General features: G+C 32.8%; 3 protein-coding genes across 3 annotated transcripts in view; all 3 read left to right on the forward strand.

The window, feature by feature from the left end:
• LOC111056142 (trehalase) overlaps window positions 1-14,136 on the forward strand; it is a 258,221-nt gene that overhangs the window by 224,467 nt on the left and 19,618 nt on the right. The window lies entirely within an intron of this gene.
• LOC111051076 lies at window positions 2,427-13,726 on the forward strand. The gene is made up of 3 exons (XM_022337506.2): window positions 2,427-2,871; window positions 3,553-3,666; window positions 13,195-13,726. Exons 1-3 carry the CDS (start codon window positions 2,831-2,833, stop codon window positions 13,244-13,246), a joined length of 207 nt encoding a protein of 68 aa, XP_022193198.1. The 5' UTR covers window positions 2,427-2,830; the 3' UTR covers window positions 13,247-13,726.
• On the forward strand, window positions 5,338-8,013 carry LOC120354413 (piggyBac transposable element-derived protein 4-like). The gene is made up of 2 exons (XM_039441524.1): window positions 5,338-5,930; window positions 6,100-8,013. Exon 2 carries the CDS (start codon window positions 6,104-6,106, stop codon window positions 7,283-7,285), a length of 1,182 nt encoding a protein of 393 aa, XP_039297458.1. The 5' UTR covers window positions 5,338-5,930; window positions 6,100-6,103; the 3' UTR covers window positions 7,286-8,013.

Raw genomic sequence — 14,136 nt, forward strand, 5'->3', positions numbered from 1 at the left:
TGTTAAAATGAAGTGTTGTTTTTATTGTTGTTGAACTATTAATAGTGATGTAGACCAACCTGCTTTAAGCAAATACTGTAAATTAGATGTTTCGGCTGAATAAATCATCCAACTTTTTGTTCTCTGTTAACTGTATTCCAATAATAGTTTTCATTCTCTTAAGCTTGTCTTACATTCAGCCACCAGTCTCGGCAACCAGTGGGTCGGGAGGACATTAGTTATTCTTATTGCGCTCATTACACTAAATAATAGGGTCGCCACTCGTGTCCCAGCGTGCTTTTCACTCGGCCGCCAATATTGATCTCCGGCGATCCTCTGCGCTCTGGTGATGACACTGATAGCTGAATGTAAATACGAGCGTTATTGATTCCTATACAAATCCCATACGAACTATATTTCCATGAATGAGGACAGTTAAAATTCTCATAATCCTGCTTATTATTTTTTTATATTCATACTGCATTCATATTCATTTATAATGTAAAAAATATCACAATATTGGAAAGAAAAAGCTCGCGCTAGACCAAAACTTCTCTTCCTAAATTATGTTCATCACATCAACAATTTTCACTTTTCACAAGACTAATTTCAACTCATATAAATTTTAAATCTCGATAGGTTGACAAAAAGCCAAAAAACAGCGATCAAACATTTGCAAATCTTGAAAACATTTCAAGCAAAACTTTTAACATCTTTACGAGGATCCACTATTGTAGTACCTGGCTCATGAAGCAATGAATGACTTGGTAAATACAGTGCATTCTCGATTATCCGACCTTCGGTTAACCGAGCCTCTTGATGTAAAAATAATTGTTATGTGTCATATGGTACTGATTGAAGAACAAATTATAAAAAAATATTAGGAGGAAGACGGATTAAAAATTGAAATCTAGGGTCTCTCTATAGCTTCCTATCTTTTAAATTGAATAAAACAAGCTAAGAATTAGATATTGACAAGATTTTCCATTTCGAAGGTTCATTAATGCCATTATGCCATGATAAATGAATAAATTATTCATGGAATAGTATGGCCACCAAGTTGGAATGGCCGCCTCGGCTTTTTGGGATGGCGGAAATCCGGAAAGTGAATTTTTCCAAATCAGTCAATTGTGCCAAATCTGGCACATACTTATGCTGAAAATCATTGATGGCTTCTGTAATGTTGGCTTTTTGAGCATCGATGGTCGACTGTTGATTGGCATAGACCTGTGACTTCCCTAGTGGCAGAGATCCATAGAAATCGATAGAAAAACTCTATTGATATCAATACATGATCATGGATATCAATATGTGCTCATGGATATCAATAGAAATCCATGGATACCAATAGAAATCACGGTAAATTCAGTCAATGAACTTATATTGATATCACTAAACTTGTAGTGGTTAATAGATGTTCATGGATACCAATAGAAATCATGGTAAATACAGTCAATGAACTTATATTGATATCACTACAAGTTTAGTGATATCAATGGAAGCTCATGGATATCAATAGAAATCCATGGATACCAATAGAAATCACGGTAAATACAGTCAATGAACTTATATTGATATCACTACAAGTTTAGTGATATCAATAGGAGTCCATGGATTGCGATAATTTTAAATGCAGTTCAAAACTTTGAATAATTTTGGCAGATTTTCAATTTTCCCGGAACAATGTATTTTTGATGACTGATTCGGGTGTAGAAGTTAATTTTCTGCACTTTTTGTCTCTTGCAAAAATCGTCTACAGGGCACCGTTAACAATATATAGACCTTCTGCGGTAATTTTAAATGCAGTTAAAAACTTTGTAATAATTTTGGCAGATTTTTTATTTTCCCGGAACAATGTATTTTTGATGAATGATTCGGGTGTAAAAGTGAATTTCCAGCACTTTTTGTCTCTTGCAAAAATCGTCTACAATGGACCGTTAACGATTTATAGACCTTTTGCGGTGATTTTAAATGCAGTTAAAAACTTTGAATATTTTTGGTAGATTTTCAATTTTCCCGGAACAATGTATTTTTGATGACTGATTCGGGTGTAGAAGTGAATTTCCAGCATTTTTTGTCCCATGTGAAAATCCTGTCAGACGTGCCACTGACGTTTAAAATTTAAAAAAAATTTTGTTCAATCATCATGAAAAATTCATAGACGTTTCTGTTCATATTATCAACCTTGTCCTAGAATTTAAAATGATTCCATTCAAAATTGGAAAAGTTATAACACTTTTTCAAATTAGATCACAGTTTATGAGGAAAATCATAGCCTACAGTATCCGGAATTACTCACACAGACTTTGAAATGATTTTTGGGGTTTCAATTCAAATAATAACAACCTACTATTTTATCGTTTCCAACATTATTTCAGTGTCAAGCACAAATGTCCCCCCATAAAAAATCAATAATCTCCACCTGGAATTATCATCAAATATTTTAATAACAGTAACATTGTCAATAATTTTGAAATTGCCACCATTACAATGGTATTGAATGAAAATATCGATATATTATCAATAATAATGATACTGTGAAATGGAAATATCAAAGTCTTGACAATTGATATATCAAACTAATTCTCACTTTTTTCCCGGGGAAAACTGATTTTATTGCATTCAAAAATGTACAAATCAGGATTGTATTTTACTTTTACTTATTTAAACTATGTAATTTGAATAATGCATTTCCAAACAAAGATGTAGATGATGTTTGAGAATATGTAATTATTAATAGTCGATAATTATTATTTATCAATGTATTGATAATATTATAACAACATTTTGGGTCTATCATGATGACACGACACACGATGCACATTGCACAAGGACCAACGGTTTTTTGCAAATGACAACAGTAATTTTTGTGATTTTATCCAGGAAATATAGGTAAGTCGAATGATTTTGTTTTTATTGATGTACCGTAAAATGAAAGAATAAATTTATCATAGGTCTAAATACTCATATAATTAAAAGATAATCCTTTCAAAAGACTATTAAAGGCCACACATAACATAACCTTATAACACAACACTGAATACTGTATTATTTAAGGCATAACTTAATAATAATAAGAGAAAAGCCTCTTGAATTTATCATTGCTGGAAATAAGATGATTATTAATCTAGGCAGACACATTCCAGGGTTATATGCTGGTACATATGAATTTAAATGTGTAACAAAACTTTTTATTCAGCCTAGCCTAAGTAATTGAAGTCACCACAAACTAATCTACACTCATGTTATTATAATGAACTTAATATCAATAATATATTATTGTGGATTGATAGATTAAAATTTATTCAGTTGTTTTCTGGACCGGCAGGCTTTATTTAAACTTTTTCCAGCAAGCAATTGATTCATTTATTTATATTAACAGCTTTATATCTTATTCCAATTTAGAAAAACTATCAGTGTAGTCCACTCATTTTAGCAATATATATTTTATATAATAAGAAAGAGTGAGACTGTGTGTTTGCAACATGTGTGTTTTTCCAATTTTCTAGTCAAAAAATATTATTTGAAATAATATGTTTAATTATAAGTAAACTTTTGTTTCATCTCTGATAGGAGCTGTGGTGATGAAATTTTCCAACACAAAAGAAAAAGACATAGAAGCAGTATGGTAATCAAATACTGGCTGAAGTCTCCAAAAACTCGGTTTACCAGCAAAGAGAAATCTAAGTAAGTCTCAATTTTGATTAATTTAAAACAGAATATAAAGTCAAACAATTTTTTTTATGGGTGATGTCCACATGAGCTCTAGGCTTGTGCTAATCATTATAAGTTAGTAATCATACCGGGTGAGTCATATGTAAGGGAACCTTTCAATAAATTAGAGACTGTTGTTGATATAATACTGTAGCTTTCAGGATATGTTACTGGTCAAATACTCTAACTCTTGTCGTACGGTACAACTTAATTTCAACCCCTTCATAAGGGGTTGACTAGGTTCAGAATGTATAATATGATGACTCAAGAGTTTTAACTGGAAAATTTTAATGTAAACGCCTATTGTGTGGTACATTATTTTAAAGGGCTTTTTAAAACAAGAAACATAACATCAATTAAAATGTACTATGAAACTTGAATCCAAAACTCTGGCTGATTGAAGTTACAGTTTGTAAAGAAATGAGGGGTTATAACTCAAATATTTTTAATTTAAACACCCATTGTGTGATACATCATTATAAAGGCCTTTTTAAAACTAGAAAGATGACATCAATAAAAATCTATGATACTTTTATCCAAAATGACGGCTGATTGAATTTTATCAATTATTTCTTTAAAAACCAAAACTTCCATCAGCCGCCATTTTGGATAATAATAATAATAATATCAAGTGACCTGGCTGGCTCAGGTCTGGTGTCAGAGTTTTCAGGTCGCAACTGATCAATTTCAGGGCCTCTGACATGACCTAACGACTGCTTTTTAGGCAGCCGGGACCGACGGCTTAACGTGTCCATCCGAAACACGGGAGTGGCCCGAGATAAATATCTTGGCCCCGGCCAGGATTTGAACCCGGGCCTCTGAATCATAAAGCCAGCATCTGATCCACTCGACTATGGCCACTCCTATGGATTTTGGATAAAAGTATCATAGAAGATTTTTATTGATTTCATCTTTTTAGTTTTGAGAAGGCTTTTAAGATAATACACAATGGGTATTTACATTAAAAATCTTTGATTTACAACCCCCAAGTCACCCCCTTATGATGAGTTGAAATTCGGTGGAGTATTCGACCAATAACTTTTCCTGAAAGTTACAGTATTATATCTACAACAGTCTCCAACCTATTGAAGGGTTGAAGACTGTGATGTTTTGAAAATAAATTCAATTTTAATAGAAATTATTGTTGTTTCACCATTTTATTAAAGCAAAAATCTCCCTATTGGCCATCCAGACATTTATGGTTTTTTCCCATTGGTGATGCAAAGCTAGTACAAGCAAATGGCTGATACAATGGCTGATACAAAGTCCAACAGCTGAAAAAAGAAGCTTACATGAAACATTTTTGAAATTTGTCAGCTGTTGAATGATTACAAATGAAAATGAGCTTTCTTTTTGTAATTATAGTGTCCAGCTGTTAGATTGCATATATCACTACTTACTAGGAAAAATCCATTTGTCTGAATAGGACTTTATAGTTGAATTTAATTTTTATTCAGTTTTGTGTAAAATTATTGTATAGTCAGGGTAGAGAATTTACTTCACATTTTATTGTGGTTATTCAAAAGTTTTATAAGATTTATAGTTTTTCAATGTAAAAATAAAGAATTGAAAAGGTTATTTATTCAGAATAATTAAGGTAATCCTTCTCCATCTTTTCACGATAAAATATTGTAAAAATGTATTTTAAAAACGTTATTTTCATGTGAATTTTTGGAAATTTTCATGCAAAAGAAATGACCAAATGTGGGACAAGAAATGTAGAAAAAACCATTTTATTCATGTTCTTTTCTGAGAGTTCAGTATACATGTTCAGTATAACGTGAAAATGTAGAAACAAAAAAACGTTATTTTCAAGTTTCAGTTTCACGTACTTTTCACGTGAAAAGTTGGAACATTTCCACTTTTTTCCACGTGAAAAAATGTGATTTTCTCGACTTTTCCACCAGAATATGACGTTATAATGTAAAACTGTGAGGACATAATTTTCACGTGAAAAAAACGCTCTTGTATTATCTTGGACTTTCCTTTCAGGAGAGGGAGAGTCATGCATATTTCAATACATTTTTAGGTTGCAGTGGACCCTGCAGTGGTCGCGCGGAGTGCATTTGCACTCCAGGCGAAATTTTTTGTTGGTAAATTCAGCACGGTCAGGTTGGCAGCATTGTGCTCTCGTGTATTTGTCAGTTACAGTTCCATACTACATTCCACTTTTTGTAGTGAACGGATTGCAGAGAAACAGCGTTTGGATTGCATTTGCACTCCACGCGACCTGTAATGTAAGTATTATCTTCTTTACATCCTTCCAATATTACTTCAATAAACTGATGATTCCTTGAAATATTTTTATAAATTATACATTCATATCCATTTATACATGTTATATATGTATTCACATTACAAAATATAAAGTATTTCATTCCCATTTTGTTTTTTTCTACTTTACAGAACAATGGCAGATGATGCTACTCGACGACAGGAATTGCTTATTGAGCAATGGCTTCGTGAAGAAGAGATTGACAACGATTTGATTGAAGAGTGCTCCAATGATGAAGAAAGTGATTTTGTAGAAGTTCAACAAGAAAACTCCGACACAGAAGAAGAGGCAAGTGATGAAGATGATGATGATTCTGCCAATGGTCCTCATATGCAAGGTAAGGATGGAACAAAGTGGCTGAAACATGTTCCAGAAATGAGAGGAAGAACACGCCAGCACAATATTGTATTTAGAGCTCCAGGCCCTAAAGGGGAAGCTAAACAAAAAAACAGTAATAGGGAATGCTTGGACCTTTTTTTAGATGGGACTGTTATTCATTGTGTAACGGAATATACAAATATTAGGATAGAATCAGTTAGGGCCCGTTATGCAAGCAATCGTGATGATAAACTAACTGATGAGTTAGAAATTACAGGTTACCTGGGCATCTTGTACCTAATTGGTACATTGAAGTCTGGAAGACAAAATGTTGAACAGATTTTTGATACTAAAAATGGTACAGGAATAGAAGCGGTTTATCTTACTATGGGAGTACAAAGATTCAAATTTTTGACCAGAAATATTCGGTTTGATGATATAAATACCAGAACAACAAGAATTAAAGAAGACAAATTAGCACCAATCAGGGAGCTGTTCGAAAAAATAGTAGGTAATTTTCAAAAAAATTTCATCCCAAGTGCTGAAATGACCCTAGATGAACAGTTGATAGCATTTAGAGGCAAGTGTAGTTTCCGTCAATTCATTCCAAGCAAGCCGGCAAAGTATGGGATAAAAATATTTGCCCTCGTTGATGTTCATTTTCCTTACACTTTCAATTTGGAAGTATATTGTGGTGTGCAGCCTGAAGGTCCATTCAAAGTCAGCAATGAACACAAAGAAGTAGTTATGAGAATGACAGCACCAATTCATGGGTCTAATAGGAATGTGACAAGCGATAATTGGTTCTCTTCACTTGATGTAGCCAAAGAATTATTTGCCAAGAAAACAACTATGGTTGGAACAGTTCGCAAAGATAAGAGGGAAGTTCCATTACAACTTCGAACTGCCAAAGGAAAGCCAATTCCTTCTTCAATTTTTGGATTCCATGGCCCTTGTACTTTGGTATCATATATTCCAAAAAAAGTAAAGTTGTGTTAGCAATGTCAACTATGCATAATGATGATGCAATAGATGCAAATACTGGTGATCTTCAAAAGCCCGAGCTCATTACGTACTATAATCGCACTAAAAATGGGGTTGATTTAGTAGATAAGATTTGTGCACTCTACAATGTTGCAAGAAACTTAGATGTTGGCCTCTCACAATATTTTTTGATTTGATGAATGTGAGTGCCATCAATGCGTTGTGTGTATATACTGCCAATCGAAATTATCAGAAAATAGTGTGACGAGAATTCCTTACAACACTGGCTTTAGACATGATGAAACCACTAGCACAAAGGAGAATGGGAGTCAGTGAGTTACCACGTGAACTACGACACAGGATTAGCCAGTTCTTGGGAGTAAATGCAAATCCTCCAACTGCAAGTCACAATGCTCCACCAACAAGTTCTCAAGGTCGTTGTTTTCTTTGTGGAAGAGCTCGAAACAAAACCACCAGGAATTCATGTGACAAATGTCGTAAGTGGACTTGCCCTGCTCATGCAAAGAAAATGTTCATTTGTCAACCATGCACAGAAGATGAATAGGCTAGATTTGTATATTGTATTTTTAACTAACAAACTCAGTTCATTTGGAATTTTATTGTTATGAATAACTGTTTCAAGCATCAACATGATCTATGAATAAATATTTTATAATTTAGTAGTTGATTTTATGTGTCTTGAACATGCCTTCTCTGAATTTTGTTTGCAGCTATTTTTTAATCTATATATTGTGATTATTATTCATGAGAATTCTCTTTAACTCTTTAAAAACAAAGCTTAATTAATAAACAAAATGAATTGATGGACAGAAGTCATTAATACACAAAGTTATATTACTGCTTGTAGTATTTTAGGAACGTACAAATAAAACTCTTCTTGCTGCTGCACATTATCTATTTATTTAGTTGTTTACTTCTACACATTACAACAGCAAGTGACAAGGAACCGAGCATAGAGTACTTAACTGTGTTTCAGGTTAGCCAACAAAACAAATACATAACAATTCTCCTCCCTTATTTGAGGTGTTATACTTAACATTATGAATAAATACTCTTTATTCTCAAACAAAATCATTAACCTTTCAATACTTTTCAAATAGCAGTACTCTAGAAATGACAGCGCAATACAAGAAATAAAGTACAATCCAGGTTACAACAAAAAAAAAAAAGAAATCAAAGTTACAAATCAAAATACAAACGCAATTACTGTTCAATTACAAATCAATAGAAATCAATTATTGCAAATCTGCAAATCAAATAACTCCAATACAAATCAATCAAATCAGTTGACAAAATATAAATCAATTATAAATCAGTTGACAAAATATAAATCAATTATAAATCAGTTGACAGCTTTCTGTTTTCTGTCTTACAATTCAAATCTCTTGACAGGCTTTCGGTCTCTCTTCGACCTTCTCAAAATAGGAATAGGTTCAGGAGACCTTAACTTTGGTACTTCTCCCGGTTCAATAGGTTTAGGTACTATCACCTCCTGAGGTGTTACAAACTCATTACTTTGAATACCTTTTAACAATTCATCCAAATTCAAATTATTATCAACAATTGGTACATTTTCCTGTTCAGCAAATTTCCTCATTTGGTTTACATGCCTTTTCCAAATTAGATTATCTCCAGTTTTTACAATGAAAGTTACAGGAGACACTTGATCAATAATTTTTCCTTTTATCCATGTACTTTTATTCTTATTGTAATTTCTAACATAAACAATGTCATCAATCGAGAAATTTATTTTGTTACAAGTCCTAGCCGGGATTTCAGATTTCAATACCTTTTGTGCTAGTACAATAGGTTTGATTCGGTCAAGTCTAGTTAACAATGTACATCCTACATGCAATTCAGCAGGAGAAACTCCAGTAGTACAATGCGGAGTATTTCTGTATTCTAATAAAAATTTAGAAATAGCTTGTTTCACGTTAGACATTTCCTTCGACAAAACTTCTATCTTATTCTTAAATGTTTTTACAGCGTTTTCCGCCGCTCCATTCGAGGCAGGATGGAATGGTGCGGTTTTATAGTGACTTATACCATTTCTAAGTACAAATTTTTGAAATTCATCAGCCGTAAAACAAGTAGCATTATCACTCACAAGTATCAAGGGAATACCCCAATTTGCAAAGTACACTCTCAACAAATCTATAGTACAATCGGTTGTTAAGCTAGAGGCTTCCATAACATCTAACCATTTAGAATAAGCATCGGTAATCAATAAGTAATATTTTCCTTTTATTGGACCACAATGATCAATATGGATTCTATGGCCGGGCGCAGCAGGCCACTTCCATGCCGAAGTTACTTTAGGAGGACTCGACTTACATTCATAACATAATTTACAAGATTTTGCTATTTCTTCTATCTCGGAATCGATATTTGGCCACCATACATACGATCGAGCCATACTTTTCATTTTCACAACTCCTAGGTGACTACTATGAAGTTCAGTTAGAATCAATTTTCTCAATGAAACAGGTATTACAATACGGTTACCAAGCATTAGACAATCTTTATCTACATACAATTCATTTCTTCTATTAAAGTATGGTTTCAATTTATCTACAATTTTAGAATTATCAGGCCATTCATATTTTACATATTCACATACTTGACTCAATACAACATCTTTAGCAGTTTCTTTCTTTACATCGAAAAAATTCAAACATTGCACATCACTCTTTACAAAATTCAAATAACTATACTCCTCTCCTTCATCAATAGTTTTACTAGGCAGAGGCAATCTTGACAATCCATCAGCATTACAATTATCCTTAGATCTAACATAATTTATTTCATAATCATAACCAGACAAAAATATTGACCATCTCTGCAACCTATTTGCAGTCATTTGAGGAATACCATTCTTAGGACCAAAAATAGTTGTCAACGGTTTATGATCTGTTTTCAATATGAAATGTTTACCATACAAGTATTGATGGAAATGTTTCATGCCAAAAATTATTGCTAAAGCTTCTTTTTCTAACTGAGAATAACCTTTTTCGGCTTTGGTTAGCGTACGACTCGCATAAGCGATTGGCTTTTCATCACCATTACTGAAACAATGAGACAACACAATACCTAGTCCATAAGGAGAAGCATCACAAGATAACACAATGTCCAAATCAGGATTAAAATACACTAATACATTGCCTGACAACAATAATTCTTTACTTTTAGTAAATGCTTTTTCTTGCTTACATGACCATATAAATTTTTCTCATCTTTTCTCAATAATTCATACATTGGTGACAAAACAGTAGACAATCCGGTAAAAACTTAGCATAGTAATTAACTAAACCCAAGTAAGCTTGTAATTCAGACACATTTGTAGGTGGTTCAGCTTCGACAATAGCTTTAACCTTAGGTCTATCATTATTCATATGCAAACCTTTAGCATCTATTACATGTCCGAGAAAAGAAATAGATTCTTGAAAGAATGAACATTTACTTCTTTTCACAGTTAGACCACTATCTTCCAGTCTTGACAAAACAGCTTTCAAGTTTTTAATATGTTCTTCATCATTCTTACCAGTAATAAAAATATCGTCTAGAAAACTTACAACATTATCTAGACCTCTTAATAGGTTTTCAATTTCCCTTTGAAATAATCCTGGCCCAGAAGCTACACCATAAGGTAATCGATTGTACATGAATAATCCCTTATGAGTGGATATGGTTACCAATTTTTTGGACTTTTCATCTAGTTCTATTTGTTGATATGCTTGTGATAAATCTAGTTTAATAAATTTTTTACCACCTCTTAAAGCTACAAATAGATCATCAACTCTAGGAATTGGATGTCGATCAATCATTAACATTTTATTTATGGTGACTTTGTAATCACCACATAACCTAATTAACCCATCTGGTTTCATCACTGGCACAATAGGTGTACCATATTCACTAGATTCTACAGGTGTCAGAATATTTTCATTAACAAGTCTATTTATTTCAAGTTCAACCTTATCCTTAATTGCATATGGTATTGGCCTTGGTTTACAAAATATTGGTCGTGCATCATCTTTGAGATGTAACTCAAATTTACGTTTAGTATACTTTCCTAATTTGTCGGAAAAAACTACTGGGTAATCTTTTATTACCTTTTCTAGCTCCAATTCATTATCATTTACTTGATTCAAACCTTGAATTGTTGGTTTACAATGACTATTCAATTGACCTAAGTCTATCTTAAGAGCTTGCAACCAAGAACGTCCTAATATTGGTGAAACATTTCTTTCCTCTTTATTAGATTTCATAACATACAATTGAAAACTTTTTTCTTTACAATTCTTGTTGATTGCACAATTTACATGAACTACTCCTACCGGTTTAATAGGATCACCTACATAGCTATGAAAAACTTCATCAGTTGGTTTCAATTTTACAGTCAAGTCCGGGAATTGTTTTACAAAATCAGAATAACATATTGCACTAATGCCAGAACCAGTATCCACTTCAAAATTGATAGGTTTACTTTCGATAATTAATTTCATTTCAATAGGCTTTACATAATTAATTGACTTCTCAATTCGTAGATTATTCATAGAAGCAATATCAAGACAGTTGAATTCTTCAGTTAAAGTTTTAGATTGAGATACAATAGAATCAGATTCAACATAATTGTTTTGCTTACCTGAAGTTTTTCTTACCTTGCATACAGTTTTTAAATGACCTTGCTTACCGCATACATGGCATTTATAGTTTCGAAAATGGCAATTTTTACTCAAATGATTTGCTTTTCCACAACAGTAGCATTTTTTCCATTGCCCTGGATCTCCTTTAGTTGTGGAAAATTGCGGATTCGCCGTAAGGTTAGGTCTACTAGGTTTACTTGAATTTGTTGAAGTTGAAGGTCTGAAACTTTTGTTGTAATTAATTTTACTACTAGTAAAATTATCACTATTAAATTTTATAAAACTTTTAAGTGAAAAAACACTCACATTATTTGATGTGGCGATGTCCGTTTCGTGCTGGTATTGCACATTTTCAAGCCAAACAGGAACTCAAAATTAGTAAAATTACTAGTAAAATTACTACTAGTTGCATTCAATTCAGCTACACCACGAAGAGTTGTTTCAAGAGAAATAGTCAGTTCAATGCATCTTTTATAAGTAAGATCAGGTTCACTTAATAAACGTTTTTTAATACCAGTATTTCTGATTCCCCATACGATTTGATCACGCAAAGCTGACTCTAAGTTATTTCCAAACCCACAGTTCATGGACAGTTTTTTCAAATTAGCTATATACTGTACAATAGTTTCGTCGTCTTTTTGAAGGCGTTCTTTAAATTTGTAACGTTCAGTGATTTCACTTGGTCTGGGTTGAAGGTGATTAGACATGAGTTCAACCAGTTCAGCATAACTTTTTGACGAAGGCAAAGCAGGTGTGCACAAGTCCTTGAACAGGCCATAACCCTTCGTGCCAATTGAGGTCAATAGAATAGGGACTTGTCACTATACTTACATACACTATACTTACAATGTCACTTATAATATCCCTTTGATAATTTTTACGTTCACTTTTTCCCATTATCCGTTATCCTCGTCGCCATTGTAGTATTTTAGGAACGTACAAATAAAACTCTTCTTGCTGCTGCACATTATCTATTTATTTAGTTGTTTACTTCTACACATTACAACAGCAAGTGACAAGGAACCGAGCATAGAGTACTTAACTGTGTTTCAGGTTAGCCAACAAAACAAATACATAACACTGCTGAAGAAAAATTCAATGTGGATTGCAATTGCACTCCACGCGACCATTCGTGTTATAAAAACTAACGTGACCACTGCAGGGTTAAATAAATTTGCTAGCAGATTAATTCAGGAAATAAAATCCTTATTTTATAATTTGTAAAGATTGTATACTTTGAACTGTTATTTGTTCTAGAAATGTTCAAACACCGGATCCTGGAGGAAAATGTGAATGCTTCAAAAATTGAGATTGAATTGAGGTGCAGTAACATAAACCAGTATGTAGCTCAAAAAATTGCTACTTTAAACAGGAAGAGATTAAAGTATTCTGGAGCACCACAATAAGGACCTTTCTTAATAGATAAATGACATGCATATGAGTTATTTTAATAAACAAACTTCTCACATTATTTATGTCTCAACTATTTACATCCCTTAATTTTTCATCAATATGTCAATAGACATCTATTCACTGAATCCAATTCACTTATATTAATTATAGATAATTAAACAGGTATACTCTCATGTCTGATGCCAGTTGCAGCTGGGTTAAAATATTATAATCCTTGGACATGTTATCTTCATCCTAAGCTGCTCTCCTAGATTTAAAAGAGGATTTTTTCTATAAAGGAGACAGGCTGCTTATAGATGGCTATTGATCTGTATTGATATCAATACAGCTGGTTATGTATTGATATCCATGGCTACCTATTGATGTGTATTGATATCATTAGATATTTGGGCCAATACATATTCATGGAAATGTATTGATGTGTATTGATATCAATACAGCTGGTTACGTATTGATATCCATGGATATGTATTGATATCAATAGGTATTTGGGCCAATACACATCAATACATATCCATGGAAATGTATTGATGTGTATTGATATCAATACAGCTGGTTATGTATTGATATCCATGGATATGTATTGATTTGTATTGATATCAATAGGTATTTGGGCCAATACACATCAATACATATCCATGGAAATGTATTGATATCAATACAGCTGGTTATGTATTGATATCCATGGATATGTATTGATTTGTATTGATATCAATAGGTATTTGGGCCAATACATATCCATGGATACCTATTGATGTGTATTGGCCCAAATACCTATTGATATCA

This window comes from Nilaparvata lugens, chromosome X, assembly GCF_014356525.2.
Source record: "Nilaparvata lugens isolate BPH chromosome X, ASM1435652v1, whole genome shotgun sequence".
In the NCBI taxonomy this organism is placed as follows: Eukaryota; Metazoa; Arthropoda; class Insecta; order Hemiptera; family Delphacidae; genus Nilaparvata; species Nilaparvata lugens.